At 37.8% G+C, this 18,239-nt stretch overlaps 1 protein-coding gene across 6 annotated transcripts in view; it reads left to right on the plus strand.

Annotated features, from left to right (window-relative positions):
- GRID2 (glutamate ionotropic receptor delta type subunit 2) overlaps window positions 1-18,239 on the plus strand; it is a 755,994-nt gene that overhangs the window by 457,075 nt on the left and 280,680 nt on the right. For all 6 annotated transcript variants that reach the window (XR_012995185.1, XR_012995186.1, XM_076336770.1 and 3 more), the window contains one exon: window positions 632-837. Coding sequence is in view for 4 of the 6 variants with exons in the window: in XM_076336770.1 (XP_076192885.1) it covers window positions 632-837 (206 nt within the window). In the remaining 2 variants the exon portion in view is untranslated. The remainder of the gene's footprint in view (window positions 1-631; window positions 838-18,239) is intronic.

The raw sequence follows: 18,239 nt of genomic DNA on the forward strand, positions 1-18,239 counted from the left end.
AGCAGCAGTGGTATCAGACGAGAGCAGGCAGTACCATTGCAACTATATGTCTGGCTTTTGTTTTGTTTTTGAAAGAAATAAATAGCTGTGCAATTTAGAACAGCATTAAGACTTTTTGATGAGAGAACAGCTCAAACTTCACTGAGATACATTAAGCTACATAGCATTGCAGTGGATAACACAATTTTGAGTCCCACAAAAGAAGAAAACCTGCTTCCTGCCCCTCAGTTTTGCCCTCTGACGACCCTCACTCAAAGGAAGCACTGTGTGTTACAGTCATTATAGCTTGACTGCTGTTATGGATGTTAGTGTGAAAGTCCTTTAAGAAAAATAAGGAACAAGTGTGATGATTGAATGACCAAATCAGGAAAGTTACTAGAAATATTTGTAGGTTTGTTTTCTAGTGGTTCTTTTGGACAGTAGCTGATGTGTGACCATTTCTTCTCCTCTTTTAGTACTTTAAGAAGTGCCATGAGCATAGCTCAGGAAGAGCTCCATTGAGTATTAAGTGAAAGCCCATAGGGGTCTACCTGACACGGAACAAAATGCTTCTGTGAGATGAATTGAACAGTTATTTGTGTCTTTTTTCCACTTACGAATGAACATCTTGTTTGGCTTTTGATTTTCCTAGATATCCGTGGAATACAAGAGTTTTTGGACAAAGTATCTCAACAGGGAATGGATGTAGCATTGCAGAAAGTAGAAAACAACATCAATAAAATGATCACCGGGCTCTTTGCCACTATGCGAATAGAAGAACTGAACCGCTACCGGGACACTCTGAGACGGGCTATTCTTGTAATGAACCCCTCGACAGCCAAATCATTCATAACAGAGGTATGTGTTTATCACTGGTAACTTCTTGTTTTGTTGACCAAGACTGCAGCTGTTTGTCAAAAGATTCAGTTTATTTGACTTCAGAAAAACAAAACACCCCACCCTAAAACCCCAACTAAAAATTTAAATATTCTCTCTTCGAAGATCATTATGCAAGGATGTTTTTTCGTGCTCATAAATGTGCATACAGAACAGTATAACTACATTCTGCATGAGCAAAAGCATTTAGGAAATATGCAGAAGAATTAGCCCTCAAACTTCTGTTTGAAGCTCGTGGATATTGTATTGTTATTTCCTTGTTCATTGTGTCCCTCACTAAAAAAATCTTTACAACTGACAATGATTTTATTATTATTTATTTTTATTTATTATTTTATATGGTTTTATTATATTTTTATTATTAATAATATGTATTTGTGGACAAAATGTGTTTACCAGATTGGTACTTCATTTTTTATATAAAATAATGTTCGATAATGATCATGTACCACTGAGTAGTAGTAAGGTAATGAAATTTATGAACGACTGGATCTGAATGAAGAATTTAAGACGACAGGCTAAAGTTATGCTTATGTATTTAAACAAAAGCTGCAAGCAACATGGGCAGAATTTTCAAAAAGCTCTTCAGGATTTAGAGATGGAAGACCTGCATATTGCATTCAACTGTGACTTGTGTAATTTTTTAAATGAATGGCATGGTTCTTTTTACACAGCACTGTGCTGTTTCAAATGTTGGTTTTTTTTTTTTTTACATGTGTGTATACTCTTCATCACCAACCAATGGTTAAAAATATATTTGTTTTCTGTTCCATAGAAATACGCTTTCTCTCTGTAATAATTTCTCTTTGGATCCATTTGTAACTTGCATTATTTTTCTTTTATACTTTCCTATTGCCTAGGTCTTCAGAAATTGAGGCTTAAAAACTAACTCTGCATATGTAGCCTCAAGTGAATGCCTTTTAGGAATGTTAGTTGGAAGAGGGCTTTTTTGTTTCTTTTTGAATTTTTTTTTTCTTCTTGTTTCTTTGGCTAGAAATTCTGCTGTCCTCATTACACACTGAAGCTTGCTAATTCTGAGTAATGAGGGTTTGCTGCTTTATCCAAATATCTGCAGTGCCTTCTATGATGTAAACAATTTGTGGGCATGTTTTAGATTGTTCTGCACTGTTTTCATCACCCAAGTCACAAATGTTTTATTTTTCAGTAAGTGGCATTGTAAGATGTTTCACATTTCAACCTGAAAGCAGCAGGGTTCAGGGCTCTAGCAACAATAACTCAGCAAGATAAAACTCCTGTACTGTTCCTAAAGAGAAACACTTTTTTTTTTTTTTAAAAAATACACTTTCATTTTCATTTATTTTTACACACCCAAGCATAGTAACAAAGTCATTGTCATCTTTTGAAGTTGCCATGTATGTGTTGTCAAGAAAGTAAACAGTTTATTTTAGAGTTCTCACTTTGGCATTGCCAATCAAAACCCAAAAACCAACGAAAAAAAAACCCATAAACCAAACTGACAATCCCCCTCCCCCCCAAAAAAAGCCCAAAACCAAACACAAAAAAACCCCAACAACAAAAAACTCCCAATGTTTGTCCTTTCTTGGAGACTGTAAGACTACCAGGAAAGGTCATTATCTTCTTTTGTGAGTGGGGTTCAAGGAGAGAGTCTCACATCAGGCGCTACGTTACAGGTTTTGCCAGCATAACAGCATTTATTTGGGGTATGATGTTGTGACTGGTAAAACTGACAGTAGGAGCCTCTCAATAGGAAGAGTTACTCATATAGAAGTATGATTACTGCCGTACTTTATTTCTGTTGGTGGGGGGAATGAACTACGCAACAACTGCACTCCAACACGCAGTGTCTGTGCAAGGAGAAATTTGCTGGGATAGCTTTGCCAATGGATATTAAAAACTGTTATTTTGCAGTTGAACCAGCAGCTGTGCTGTATGGGCAAACACGTTATAAAGCCTATGGATGGCCAATGTGTTAAGATATTCCTAAACAATTCAAGTGTGGACATGCTTATTCCAAAGACTGTGTCTTGTGCATGATCAGTTTAACTTGGAAATTCAGTTTAACCTAGTGGATTTAGCATGTAAACCTTATGAAGTTAGTAAGCAACAACTGCATATGTAGACAAGCCCTTGTTTTTTTAATGGCTTTTCTGCCCAGGAGATGCTTTTGGCTGCCTAGTTGGATTCAGCTGTCAGCCTCTCTCCCCAGACCTCACATAGTCTCTGCTGCTTGGTCCCTTCTTAGATGACTGATTTGGCTGAACCCCCTCATTGTTTAGCTGAGAAGAGGGTCCATTCACTCTGCAACAGCTGTAGTAAGCATGGGCTTGATTACTATGCAAGTAACAACTTTTCCAGGGTAAATAGTCAGACACTGGCCTGTGTAAATAGGCAGTCTGTAAACTGGAGATTCCTTGTGGTAGAATTTATCTTTGTTCTGACTCTCTGAAATTCTTATTTTTAAGAAAGAACATTCTGGGTTGGAATTTTCTTTTTTTTTTTAAGCAGCACTGCTTTTTTATGTTAGATCCCTTCTTTCTCTCCAGCTTTTGTATCTCTAGAGCTTGCATAGATGAGATCTATACTTATATACTCAAGAAAATTGAGATTAAGATGTAAATACGCTATTCTGGCTATGGAGATAAAAACCCACCTTCTCTTTAACCATTATGTATTTGTCCTCTGTAGGGCATGGAAAGGCAAGAAGACTTGGGAGCAAGTATCACAGCATCTCTCCTTACTGACTAAAGGATTAATGTAAAGAGAGAGGGAGGGGCCAGCCAAATTCTCTAATGTCCTTCATTGCTTTGAGCTGGGAATGGAGGGGCAGAAGGGAAAAAATTCTGCTGAAATAGTGACATTCAGTGGGGCTAAGGATTGTGGACGTATGGAGCTAGTGGAGATTGGGACCTCTCCCCAGATCAGTCTGTGGCAGCATCTGGGAAAATCCTTTGCCAGGGATATACTTTTGACTTGTTCAGTTTTTGCAACAGGGGGAGGTCTTTCTGTACCCTCAAATAATCACTCAGATCCCACAGGTGAAGCAAAATATTTCCATTGAAACTTTTGTGATTACTGAAAAGCACCTCAGAATTAATCATCTTGCACAAAAATTGCTATGCTATCTGACAGCACTAGCGACTGATGTGAACTGTGTGCCGCTTGTTTGCTTTTTATTTTGGGGTGGGGTTTTCTTGCATGTGTTCTTCTGATCTGTGATGAATATGCAGGATATGAAAAGGAATAGGATGTCCTGGCCAGCTCAGCACGAGAGCAAAAATCCAGGGTCAAGTAGCAGAAAACAAAGGTAGAAAAAAGAGAAAAAATCACCTGGTGTTTTAGCAAAAGAGCAAGGGACTCTTTGGGCCAAGAAAGTCTCTATCACCATGTCAGCCTTGACAGGAAGGTATCTCAAAACAACAGTAGGAAAGGGGAGAAACCACTCCTGTGTTGAGCGCACCTTGCAAAGCGAGGACTTCTAAAGCCAAGTGTGAGAAGTCTGGGTAGGAGGCGGAACAGGCCAGGAAACTCAGGTTGCAACGGAGGTTCTGGGGATAACAAAGAAACTTTGGGAAGCAAGACTTTAGGAAGCAAACCAGGTGTCCTCAATGGGGCCAAAATGCTGTCAGTACATCTCTGCTTACAGCTTTATTTCTGTTTAGCTAATGAAACTACCTTATCAACTGTGTGCAGAAATATGAATGTGTTCTTCTGTGCAAAGACTCCAGGAGCTGATAAGAAGTTTACAAGGGAGGGATGATGCAGCTGATTCAGTTTTTTAGATATAGAGGAAAATTATGTCGACTAGCGGAAGACTTTACGTGTTGAAAATCCAGTAAGCCATGGGTGAAAGAGCCCTAGTATCAGCCAGGGATTTTGCTGGAGTTTTGACAGGCAAGCTTGGGAGGGCCTTGGTCTAGGAGCTGAAATACGGCCACATCCAGCTGTCAGTTCTTCCCCTCAACGGAGGGATTACCATCCCAGCAGCAAACTCTGCAGATGTGACTGTATACCTTGCTGCCCCTTGCTAGGTCCCTTCTCTTGGTTCTGTTGCAGGGGTAGTGTGCTCTTACAGAAAGAGGTGAGAACACTTTTTAACTGCAGCAGCAAGATTCAGCAGTTAATCTAGCAAAAAATTCAGAGCACTGGCAACGTGATTCAGCCAACAAAGCTGTTGTGAGGGCTTGACAATTTCAAGGCATCAATGCAGTAAGCATTGTCAGTTCCCAGATTGGAGAGAGTACTGCTCTTCAGCTCACTGTACACTATATGTTTTGTGTAATTAAAAACATTAACTTTTCATTATTCCAAAGGCTCCGTTCTGCAATAAACTTGAAGCTACTGAGCCACATAATGTCAGGACTTCAAGCATGCAAGTGATTATGCTAGAGAGATTGGAAATGTTTACTGTTAAACATCTGTATAAAGTTAAGCTCACATGCATCACAGAACTGGGTTATAATTATTTAAAATGTATATTCAACAAAACTAGCAGCTGCTAAACTTGAGAGTTGTAGCAATAAGTCCTGTATGTTGACCTGTGTGTATGCGGACATGCTTATTGTACCAACCTGTATAGGTGCCATTTTATTTGTCTATATTAATTTTCAAAGAAAATTAAAATTATGTAGCTTTTAGGCATTAGTACAATCTACTACATGTGATTTTTGCAAATTAAAATGTATTTTTTTCTACCTCAGGCTGATGTGGGACAGTACTAAAATAAGGTTACCTTGGATGAAAAGAAGCTACGCTACTACTTTCATAAATAAAAGAACTCTTTATAAATGAAATGTTAAAATAGACAGGGAAAATAGAATAAAGCATATAAATGAAGTACTGAAGAGTTCTTGCCATGTAGTGGGCAAGTGAAAAAGAGAAAAGTAAATGTTTAAGGAGCAAATGTAATTTAAAAATGCCTTATGTTATTGAACCTTCACCGTGTTTTTTTCTAATGGTTACTGTGAATGGAATGAGAAGTAACATTTATTCTGTGAAATGGGATTATACCTGTGGCAAGTGTCCTGGTTTTTATTGTATTTGATTATTATTCCTCTGTTGAAAATAATAGGTCATTTTAAACTTAAGTATTTGAAAAAATACAGTTTTTTTCATATAGTGACATAGTTTTTTTTTTTACCAGGTTTCAGCTTTAGATCTGATCATGCAGCAAATCACAGATCCTTTACATCTAAAGACAGGGATTTGCTTTAGTGTTACATAGCATTCTAAACAGCCTTATTTCTTTAAACAGCTTATTTGCTGTGAATTAGGAAAGTCTGTTCAACAACTTCTCCACAAGGTTTATTCAGCCTTTGTGTGTCCAAAGTTCATGGAAGCTCAGTTGTTGGGTTTTTTTTGTTTAACCTTTATTCTGTGATGCTGTGCTCATTGGGTTTTACGTGTATCCTAAGGAATGTTATGACGACATTTGGCTGTTTTATTCTTCTCTTTCTTTGTATTAATAAAGAAAATTATCCTGTCTTTAGTCAAAAGCATGATATATAGACATGCAATGAAGTGAATGCAGCTGAAAATAGGAGTTAAGAATCCAATGCACCTGGGTGCTCCTTCCACTGAAACCTGTGGCAAAAATTCTATAGTTTCCAGTGGGAGCAGATGGCAGTGGTTTTAGTTGAGGTATGGACAGATAACACGCATAGCAGGGAGAGGTGGAAGACTCCAGATAGATACCAAGTCCACATAATTAGCTCTGGAGACGACGTTATCTAATGCATCCCTTAACTGCATGTGCTAGGTGGTACCTTGCCTCTATTTGTGGCGCAGCTGAATTTGTAGCTCCGCTATTAGCTACTGTTTGCCACAGATGCCTCTTTAAAATCTTGTAAATCTGAGCTTTTGATCTTCTGCTATTTCAAAACTGCTGATTTGCCTTTTACATGTGTGCCATAGGCTGCCAGTCCCAGGTGCATTCAGGAACAAGCGTCAAATTGGGATTTAGGAAAGCTGGATTCTCTTCCTCTGCCATGCACGTGCTATGTGACTTTTGAACATGTTACTGAATCACACTTCATTACTTCTTCCCTTGATAAAAAGTAAGAGTAATGCCTGCATACCTGTGTATAGTGCATAACAACTAAATAGTAACATTATTTTATGTACATCCATATGTTTTCTGCAAAAATAAAAGCATATTCATCTACCATCAAAAACCCATGCTGGGTTTTATGTTTTTAAATGAACTCTACTGCCTTGAAGAGTTTCTTCTTGTCAAGGCAATGTGGAGATCGGACGAGAAAGGATTTGTCAGTTGAGTTCAGCAGTGATGAACTGATCTAGTGATGGACTGGAAAAGTATCCACAGGTCTCATGGGAAGCCTGTTGGGTTTACCATTAGGCTGAAGGGTGACTTGGTGGTTTATCACATTTGTATGTACATCATAATTTTCTGGGCACTGCTGAATGTAGTAGTAGCTAGTAGCTGGTAGCTAGTTGATGATAATAATAAATAAGGTAATTTTTCCATCATGCAGATATGAAGGATCATTTCCTTCAGAGCTTTTCAGCATTTTCTTTGTGAAAGTTTATTCATGATCTCTGGGAGTTTTTAAACAATCCTATTTACATAAAATACAAGTCTGAAGTCTCTACAGGCAACAGTTGTTCAGGCAGTTCTCTTTTAGGTGGCAGTGATGAAGGTGAAGGATCAGCAGCAGCCATATGAACTTGCTTACTGCTATATTTTATCTTCTTTTCCTGTCATTTTATCATAAATGTATACGTTGATTATGAAGAATTATGCTGGAATTTATCTAGGAGAGATGGTCTTCAGAGGCTAAAATCAGATCTTGCACTGTCAGTGACTCTGCTCCTCTGTCTTTCTTATAAGAAAGCTGAATGCTCCAATCTTTAAGGTCATCTTTCTCACCAATTTTTTTTAAAGAGTGTTTGAGCTTTTTAGACGTGCACTCTCCTGTAGAGCATACTTGCCTTTTGTGTGTCCGTTCTCTACATCATAGCTTATGGTGAATAAATCCCATTCACCATGTTCCAATGTAATTTGTCGTTGTTAATGTGACAACGTATGTATCTTCTTGTTAATGACAATATGTATCTTCTTTTTCTGTCTTTCTCCAGCATTAAACACAGAATTTATAGCTGCAAGCTGAGCTAGAGGCTTAAAGGACTTTTTACTTCATAGGATCTTCCAAATCTCTAGTAAAGGGATGTTCAGAAAACATGCTCAGAATGCTGAACGAGTTGAAACTTTCATCCTTTAAATGTAGCAGAAGAGTCTCTTTGCTGACTTTTTTTTAACCAGCAAGAAGGGAAGCAGGGGTCTTGGAGGATTCTAGATTTTACCTTTCAGTAAAGATTTGAGAAAGTTCTTGGATTTACCATTTGGTCCAATTCCTTGACTTTTTATGCTCTTGCAGCCTTGAGTATAGGCCATCCAGCTGATGGCTGAATGATTGGATGTGAAAATTCCTGTTATTTTCCTATGCTTGATGAACAGAGTGATGTTGGTATAGATTTTATATCCACTTGCTTACCACAGGGTACAGGTTCAAAAATAAAACATTTTAGTTACAGAAAAATGAAAGAGGAAAGAAAGTCTCAGTGGTGAAATAAGTCATCTTCAAAGGGATTTGTATCATATGTGTCGTTACCGTGACCGTAACCTAAAGCAATCCTTTCTGTTTCTGTATTTTCAGGAAAGTATCAGGAGAGTGAAATTCAGGTTTGCAATGTAGTGATGGGGTTCTTGGGGCAGAATGCAGTGCTCTCTGTAGCTAAGGTGGTTTATTTTAGTACCCGAAACAAAGAGGAAATGTCATGGGAAATCTATCCCAACACAGAGGGTCTAGATCTAGAAGAACAGGAGCTGGTAGCCGTCTGCAGGTCCTCTGCACTGATACGAATTTTAGAACTAGGGCTGTACCTTGCTGTTCCTGAAAAGTAAGGTTGCGTATCAGGCTGGAGCTCAGCTGGTACATTTGTGTTGGCTGCGTGTTGGTTTTGTTTCTTCGTGAAGGTTGCTTATAACAGCAGCTGAGGAGAAGCAGGATATGGGCATGGTCATCTTGCAATCAGCCATGCCTCATATGCTTGTGATGTGAAAAGTGAGACAAAAGCATGCCTGATGTTACAAGTCTGGTGGTACCAATAAACCCTGAAGACCGTACCATGGCTGTCTATGCATTTACATCCTTTACTGTGGTTTTGGTGGTATAAGGAGACCCTTCTTGAAGTTTGTGTCCAAAGCTAATAGGAACTGGAGCATTTGTGTGTTTTATAACATAAGAAAGTCGCAACATATTTCTGCATTCTTCTTCTTTCTGGATTTTCTTCCTTTTGGATTTATGGTGTTTAGTGATGTGACATTTATTTTACGTGGATATTCACATGATGCTGGTTTCCAGCCTATGCCAGAGGATAGCATAATTGCGAGATGTGAACCAGGTCTACCTCTCTGGTGTCAACAGCAAAAGCTGTAGTGTATTATTTTGTTTATAAAAACAACACTTATTTTGTTAATAAAAAAATGCCTATATGTTCATTATATAGATGTATGCATGACAATATGCATGACTATAATTGCTCTGTCTTGTTATCAGTACAAATATTTACACTATCAGAAATTTTGTAGTTCTACAATAAAATTCTTCATCCTGGAGTATAATAAAACAGAAAAATACCCTGCTAAATGTAAGCTTAGACCAGTATTCTGGATTTGAACCTACTTTCTTCTTCAAATTTTGGAACTACCTAATGAGCTTTTAAAACTCTTCTATCCTTAATTCTCTTTCTATCCCAATGTGTAACTTGGAATGCAGAGTCATGAGTCTAAGCACAACTCTTTAGTTTCATTATAATTTCATAAGTATTTTATTACAAATATTTACAAAAACTATAGTTAAACTGCTAGTGTGTTTATCTGAGAGAAAAGAGGAGCTTTAGTGATTAAGTACTGAGTAGAAGATGTAGTATGTACTTTATGAGGATCTCATAATATTTGCTGTTGTGCAGACAACTGTTTGGTTATGCTTTCCTATAAATTTCTTTCTGTTACTCTACATGGCTTTTAATGACTCAGTCTTTGACATTCTCTTCTTTGGGATCTTGCTGGGTATGCCGTTTTCTGGACTAAAATAACTGAGGGGCTGACCTCCCTTGATCTTTAAAGACATAATAATTATTTTCTTCTATTTGTGTTGGCTATTCTTTGTCCTGCTTTCTTAAATTGCTGTCATAGTTAATTATATTCTCCTGTTGTTATACCAGTGATTTTAATTGGATCTGATAGTCTGGGTTACTGCTTATCCTTCCTCCCTGCTTTTATAGCTTCACTATAAACACCTCTGTTGTGTTCCTCTTGAGAGACAAATGTTTTCCCATAGAGAGCAAATTGCTTCAACCAGCCAAACAGAATAAATAAATTAAAAAAAAAAAAATATATAAAACACACTAATGAAACAAAGCTATTATATACACATTGGTAGAGGCAGTCAGTGTATTAAAGTACGTATTTTCCACAGAGCTGAGGGTGGCTGATTCATGTAGGTGTTATAAAAAGCCCACTCTGAACATCTGCAAAACTAATATGCATTTGACTGCCACAGGTTGAGTGTCTTTTTGAAATAAAATGACAGCTAGACAGGATTAACTTAAAGTGGATATAAGATCTGACAAAACTATTTCTAATCCAATTCTTCCTCCAAAGTCACATTGCCTGATTGGCAGAACTGTTCTGCCTCCTTCCTTCCCACCAGTAAATAGAGGTACAGCCAGTGCCTTAGCTTACCTAGGTTTCCCTGAAATGTAACTGATTTCCTAGCTACCATGAAAATTCAGTGTTGAATGTTTCTAACCCTGAAGCACAATTGACTCATAATCAATGAATATCTAAATAGTTTTGTCCATCTGTTAGACTGAAATGAGGAGAACTAATAGTCATTAGTTCTTCTATTTTAAAAACGTTCCCTGTGGCATTGATGAAGCTATCTCATTAGTTTGCTGTAAAGTAAATATAGAAGTTTATACCCTGTCACCCCTTTCATAGTGTTTACTGGGAGTTTGCTTATGAAATTTAGCTGAGCAGGATCTCCCATGGTTTTTCTCCTTTTTTCAGTGTGCATGTTGTAGTTTTATTCTGGCTGTAACGTGTTTGCCACATATGCTACAGTAATGTTTGTGTCAATTTAAATTCTTTCTTTTAAAATTTGGTTGACCAAATTGGATAGTTATCTGCAAATAGACTAAGAGCACATTAATAAAAATGCTTAGCACACTTAGAAACAATTGCTATAATGATGAGTACCTCAGGTTTCAGCTTGCTTTTGTGGATGCTTCATAATCAGCAGTGATATTTTTGAAGACTGTTGTAAGAGAATTTATTCTGTTTTGGAAGTACTTAGCAGACTTTGTGGTCTCCACAGACCGTAAGGAGTTGTGGACTGCTGATATCAAGAGCTGATATTAGCTTTAGGCAGTATTAGTTTCTCACCTCCCCACATAATTTTTCCCTAGTTAGAACTTGTATTATTTAGTTTATTTACAAATGGTTTCAAAAGATTTCAATGAACCTGAACGTTGAAGAGGTGGTCAGTGGGGGGCTGGACTAGATGATCATTAAAGGTTCCTTCCAACCCAAACCATTCTACGATTCTTTGATTTTCTGAAACAAAGTCTGAAAAGTGATACCATACTCCAGACTGTTAGGGTTTCTTGAAACTTAATCTTGAGAACCATATGAGATTTGCTGGGGAAGGGAATCAAAGTTTATCTTAAGATAGATAAATATTTTTATCTTACAAAAGTTCCTGTATTTCAGAGCACATAAAGAATGAGAAGCAGTAGGAGTTTATGGTGTCAGCACAAATTAATTTAAGAAACAGTGGCTGGACATGAAAACACAAGGAGAATGAAAAAGAGGAAAATGAAATTTGCAAGAGGATACTATTGGCCTGCTGTGTTAAAAGAGGAAAGAAGGCTGTTTCGTTTGGTCTTTTGTGCTTTATCCGGCTTCTGAGCCAGCATTGCTGAGGAGTTAGATGGACACAAATTCAGAAGAGATTAAATGAAGAGATTGATTTTTGTCAACTTTCTTTAGGGATTAGGTAAATGAAGTAGCCTTAAAGAGTGGTTCACATATGATATTCATTTAGTTATACAGGCACCAGAGCAGGGGCTACTTTTCACTCCTCAGGTAGTTGGAGACAGGCCACAAGAAGGCCTTCAGGCAGTGCCAGCTTGCCTTAGCTTAGGGAAGTAGACTGATTTTCATCATGTGACTGGGCATTTCTCTGTGGGATTATAGTGGAAAAAAATCCCACAGATTATTACACATGTTATTTGCCATTTTTGCATTGAACAACAAGTGAGATGTGCTGAGGGCGAAGTAGGTGAGGGAAAAGGAATTGGATGATTCAAGCTTTCTCTAGTTTCAATGAACCAATGATGAAAGCAGCTTCCCACAAGCTCTAATTTAAAAAGAGACTTTAAAAAATAACACACTTGGCATTTTGAGATGCTCTGAGGAATGAAAGCTTTTCATGTGTGATCTCCTTAACACAGAGTTCGTGTTTGAATTGCCTGGATACATATGAACAGAGAGAGATAATGTGTCCTGAGAGCCCTTGCAGCTTTCAGAAATAGGTATGTTTTTCATAAATAAACACTGTAGTACTGAAATTTTCCTCTCTCAGGACAGAGAGTCTGTTGGGTCTACAGAATTCCTGCTTCATGGAGAAGCCTGCAGCTGGGGCCCATGGCATCTCCAGCATCCCCAGGTGATAACATGGTAGAGACGTACCTCGTGGAAGCGTCAGGGTACTTTGGGTCAGAACTTTTCCAGGTCCTTTGATGTTCCGTCAAGGGCAAAATATAACTTTCCATCTCTTCAGCTGTTCAAATTGATGTGAGCTTTTCAAACCTGAGCTGTACAGTAGCTCCTGGTCCCCTCCAGAGTGTGATCGACGTGTCAGTCTGGCTGTAAACCATTCCGTTGTTTATAAAATATCTGAGTTATTTTTGCCTCCTCAGTGAAGATCTGTTTCTCTGAAGGCTTTGGTGGTTTGGTCTCAGATGAAGTTAGATGGTAGTCTGGAGGGTAGGTGGTGCATGCTCAGGTCTTTATCAATGTGGTTGTCTGTCAGATTCTAAATTGGGCAACTTTGAAGAACCAGTGTGTGATAACCAGGTTTGAACTGTGCACCTTAGAGCTAAAAGCATTAGCTAGTGTTGGAAAAGCTGAGTTGCAGAGCCTGTCCGTGTTCTGCAGATCAGCACAGAGAATAGCCTGCAAAATACACTCAGCTGGTTAAAATGTAAACTTAAAATGTGTAAATTACACCACACTTCATATCCCCTGTTAATTCTTTGGCACATTCTCATGGTTGCAATGTAAATGTGGATCTGATTTGTGCTGCTTTGATTTTTTAATTTTTTTTTTAAACAGTTTTCCTTAATTTTAGGAAGTGGAAATTAATAATTATAAAATAAAAACATGTTTTATTTATATGTCGTTTCACATATATTTGTCTAACACATAAGCCAAAAAGTGTGCTTGTAGTGCAGAAATCATGCCAGCAGTACGCTGCTGTTGGAATCAATATTTAAGGAATAAAGCCTGTGGCTTCTGTTCTGTAAATTAGTTAAATGTTGGAAAAACTTCATTGGCTTTAAGAGCTCAGATCCTGACTGAAGCCAGCTAAGAGGCTTTTTCCATCAAAAAATTTCAAGTTTCCTATGGTCTGTGGTTCCAAGATAGTCAGGCAGACTACCTGAGAGCCTGGGCTCTGAAATCTCTTTCATAGAATTTAAAAACTCTTGGGTTTCATTCCAAGCTGGAATAAAACCAGATTTTCAAATATCTACATCCTCTGCAGAGTTACGTGACCTTTTTTCATGCTGCTTTTCTCCTGACTAGCTTTTAAATTTACTTCCAAGCCGAGCGCTTCACATTTCAGCCTGGTGTATTATGGTCATGGGTCTTTCATTACAGAGAGAACATTACTGTTTTTGCTGTTAAGGCATCCATATTAGGGCATTTAAGTATCTGTATTGCTAACTGCTGAGTTTGGGCTGAAAGTACTTTTTCATTGTCCATTTCATCAATCTTCATTTTAATCTTGTTTAGATAGTGGCTGCCAGCCTGCTATTACTGAGGAGCCTAATTAGGCTTGCAACAGTGAATCCAAGCAGATTGTCAAACCAGTGTTCAAAGAGGACGCAGAAAGCTAAGTGTTGTCTTCAAACTAGTTGACAGACTTACGCAGGCTGAAGCGTAGCTGGATCTACTACATGCACAATGAACAAGAGAGGAGGCAGAACAGGGTGAGAGCTCCCATAATGTACTACCACTTCCCATCCCAGCTGTCTGATCACACCTGAAGTGTGTGAAAAGACAAACCCCTCAGACTATATTCCCTACCGTTGCCATTGCTCATGGAGATGAACCATGGGAAACTTGGTGAACCACGTCAAAGACTGCTGACAGATCCAAAAATCGGTGCTGTCATCTGACTTCTGTCCATTATCAGAGGGAAACAACCAACTGAAGAAAGAAATATGAAAGTGCCTGTTTAGACCTGAGGTCTAAAGGTAAACTGATAGGTGGAAGGAAGGACATTAATATCTGATTTCTTACAGCTCTTTTGTCACAAGCAAACTTACATATAGTATATGTAGGTATATGTACTAATAGTACAGAAGTTCCGTGAAGGAACTAGTAATGAAATATAGGGTCAATTCTTATAATTTACAGATGTTTTTATTTGTGCTAATTTTTTTCTAGTCTGGAGATCTGAGAGACGAGTTGGGATTTATTTTCAGAAAACAGTATTAAGAATATATGAAATTAACTGACTTTCTATTTGAATCCAAAATTAAAACTTAATCTCACATTGTCATTTCTGTTCACTATCCTTGTTACATCAAGCAGCCAAATCAGAGGCTTTGCAGTGAGTGTATTGTCTGTCTCTATATCAGTGCAGTGATGTTCCCTGAGGTATAACTGTTAGTGTTTGCTCAAGGAATTTTTTCTTATGTTTGTGCAATACTAAAAAAATACATATAGTCAAGGTTTTTGATACTTCTACTGTATGTTACAAAAAATAGGGAAAAGAGGTATGTCTCAATTGCATAATTGAGAATGCTCTCCCTTGGGAGAAGAGGAATAGAGGCATAGAATTCCCCTAGGAGAAATTGTTGGAGCTGCTTTCAGTTTTGACAAATACTTTGTTTGGATTTAAAAATAAATTTGATAGGATTAAATTTGTTGACTTCAAATATACACATATGTAGTAAGAGTGTGAAATACAATTTTAAGCCTGGTACAAGTGTGCATCCCTTCACAGCACTGGGAAGTAATATTGCTTGATGTGAAAAGCTACTGTTCTGATTGAGGTATTCTGTTGCAGAAAGACTTGAGAAAGTGGAAAGAGTCAATGAAGGGCAAGGAAAATTAATGATTGTTGAGGATCAGTTTAAGTGAATAGATTCAAAATAAACATATTTCCATAGTTTGCTTGCATTCTGAACACTTGATATAGTTTATACTTCAATACAATTCATATAGTTTCCACTTAAAAGCATTTTATTCTTTGACTGCTCTTTTGTATATATTTACCTCTTCTTTTTAAGGCAAGTCTTACTATAGCGAATTTTCCCTTTACCACAATATATTATGAAATTCCTTTAATGTTTAGCCTGGTAAATCTTCCACTGAGTAAGATTTTCAGGATGCCCTGCACATCAATTGTTACTTAAAATCAGGTGTATCACTTCACGCGTCTTGCCTTGTTGACTTTCTAAGATTTGCATGGAAACATACATATAATATGGCTATGGTCTCATTCCTTTTGTATACGAGTTTTAAAGAAGATTTTTGCTACCTCCTTTTCTTAGGAATACAGAGTTTGTCTGTCTTCACCTCTAACTGTGGAATCATTTGCAGCCTCTCAGTCTTAAGTGATTACTGCTTGATTCTATATTGCTTTGGATAGATCCCTTTCTGCACATTGCTGCCTTTTCTCCCTTTGTCGCTGATGCCCATATGGACCACAGTCAACAGCTCGCTGTCTTTGTGGGGCCTACTGCATATTGTCAGAGGGAAAATCAGCATGCAACTGCCACTTATTTTGTATCCGACAACAAAATTTTCCATATCTTGTCCCTTCCGATCAGATGACATCCTGCTTTTCATGGGGCGACTGAGTCAGATCCTCCTTTGTGTGATGATCTTGTGTTCACACAAAGTCCCATTTGTGGGTTTTGTTTTGTTTTTTTTTTACCTTGCCAGGAGTTAATGCCCTGCTGACTTGAGATGCTCTTCCTCCTTAGTAGCCCACAGCCTGCTAGCGTGGAGATATGACTGCTTTATGACGTCCCTGCAAACTTCATCAATATGCTATTTTGTCTTTTTTAATTTATCCAGTTCAGTCAATCTGACCTCAAGACAGAGTGCTTGGGATTTGAAGATGATGAGCTGTCTGCCTTCTGTGCACATTTCTTGCTTGCCCGAGGCAATCACACCTACTGCACTCAATAAGACTAAACTGGTATTTTTAGCTTCTGGTTGCTTGAAGATTTTTGGTTTTGTTTGATCCACCTATTAAATTTGATGCTTGTTCTCATATTCCTGGAGAGTCAGGGTGGAGAACCCCGTAACTTCCTCACAGCTCATAGTTCAACTTCCATTGCAGCCTGTTTCTCCTTTACTGTGTTGACTTGAGTTCATTCTGCAGTTTGCTTAGTCCTGCACCTCTACTTGCTCAAGGATTTCACTTCTTGTCCTGATGGGTTTTGCTATTTTGATTTAATATTATGTTATATACAAAAATACCAGATTTTCAGCAAGGAAAATTTCATAACTTTTGCCAGAAAATGCAGCACTTAGTGGTGAAAGTTTATTCTGAGGCAGAAGACAGTTGATGAATTGAAGAGAGAGTATTAGGTGTTTCTCACAAGAGCATATTTCACACCAAAGCATATCTGTGCAAATAAATAGCATTTTTCTACTTTTCTGCAATCAATGTTTCTCACAAAAAGTCTTCCCTGATTCCTTTGTATGACTTTTAACTGATTTTCCTGGTGGTGCTTATTTTTTCAAGGAGCTCATATCTCACATGATACCTGTAGGGTGGATTTGTTTGGCACAACCCATTGCTGTTAATATCTTTTGTTCAATGTGTAGAATTTGATTCTTCTGTCACATTTCTGCACATTCTGTACAAGGATGTTTCCTTTTTTCTACATTAGTGATGTGTATTATGTTTTTCCATACTGGTCATTCCCTATGAATTGAAGTTCTCTGTTGTTTAATGGTAACAAAGGTATAAATATATTCACATCATCCCTTCGCTACATGATAATTTTAAAATACGAGAAATCACATTTAGGATGGAAATGGAAGTTCTTTTCTCATTAAGATTTTGATGGTAATAGTTATCAGTCAACAAAATTTATCAACATCAGTAAGTCCTTATCTCTCAAAGGTTACTACAGTGAGTGTTATCAATCAAATAAATCTTAGTAACCCGAGATTTCATCCTATGCATGACTCTCACAGTATGGATGCTGGTGATTTGCAATTGGGCATAATTATTTCCTGCTGTCTTCTCTATGTACGTAATGTCTGGAAAATTATGTTTGTGAACATAAATTCAGGATCTGCTCTGTGCTGATGACTCACAGATTTACCCTCTTTCTGGCTCTTCGTCCAACTTAAATGTGTTCCCTGTCTTTCAGACATCTGTTCGGTGTCTAATCACCTAAACTTAAGCAATTTTTAATCTTTACTTGTTTACTCTAATCATTCTGGGCAAGCCACTACATCCTCATCCATCCCTTATTGCTCAATTTTGCCCTTTCTCAGGTTCTTCACATCTGTCCAGTGTTTAAATATAGCTAATTCTGTCTAGAAAGCAACTTTGAGTTGCAGACTTTCTCAATAAAAGGTGCACAGATACAATTTGTTCCTTGCAATTGCACAATCTCTTTCTTTGGTCTTGATAAATACAATCTCACCCAGCTTGAAGCTATTCAAAATACTGATGAAAGGTTATTTTTCTAGCTTGTTGCTCTAATCATCTACCTGTTCTTGGGTCTGCCTTCTTAGTGGTGTAGAACACAAACCTTTTGCTTTTTCTCAGAGCCTTTCTGAAGTATTGAATGTTGGATTTTATATTTTAAGTAGTGTTCAGATGTCAGCTCGTGTTTGCTTTGCCCATCTATCATTGTTCATCGCTTGCTTTCTCAGTGATCTTGCTTCTGCCATGACTTTCCCTTGCACGTGGAAAGAGCATGCTACTAATTCACACTAAACCAATTCATTATCCTGCTTCAAACCTTTCCTTGGAAGGTTTTTGTCACCTCGCCTATGATTAACTTGACAATGTACAGGCAGCTGTTACACTGAG

This window comes from Aptenodytes patagonicus, chromosome 4 (genome assembly GCF_965638725.1).
Source record: "Aptenodytes patagonicus chromosome 4, bAptPat1.pri.cur, whole genome shotgun sequence".
Lineage (NCBI taxonomy): Eukaryota > Metazoa > Chordata > Aves > Sphenisciformes > Spheniscidae > Aptenodytes > Aptenodytes patagonicus.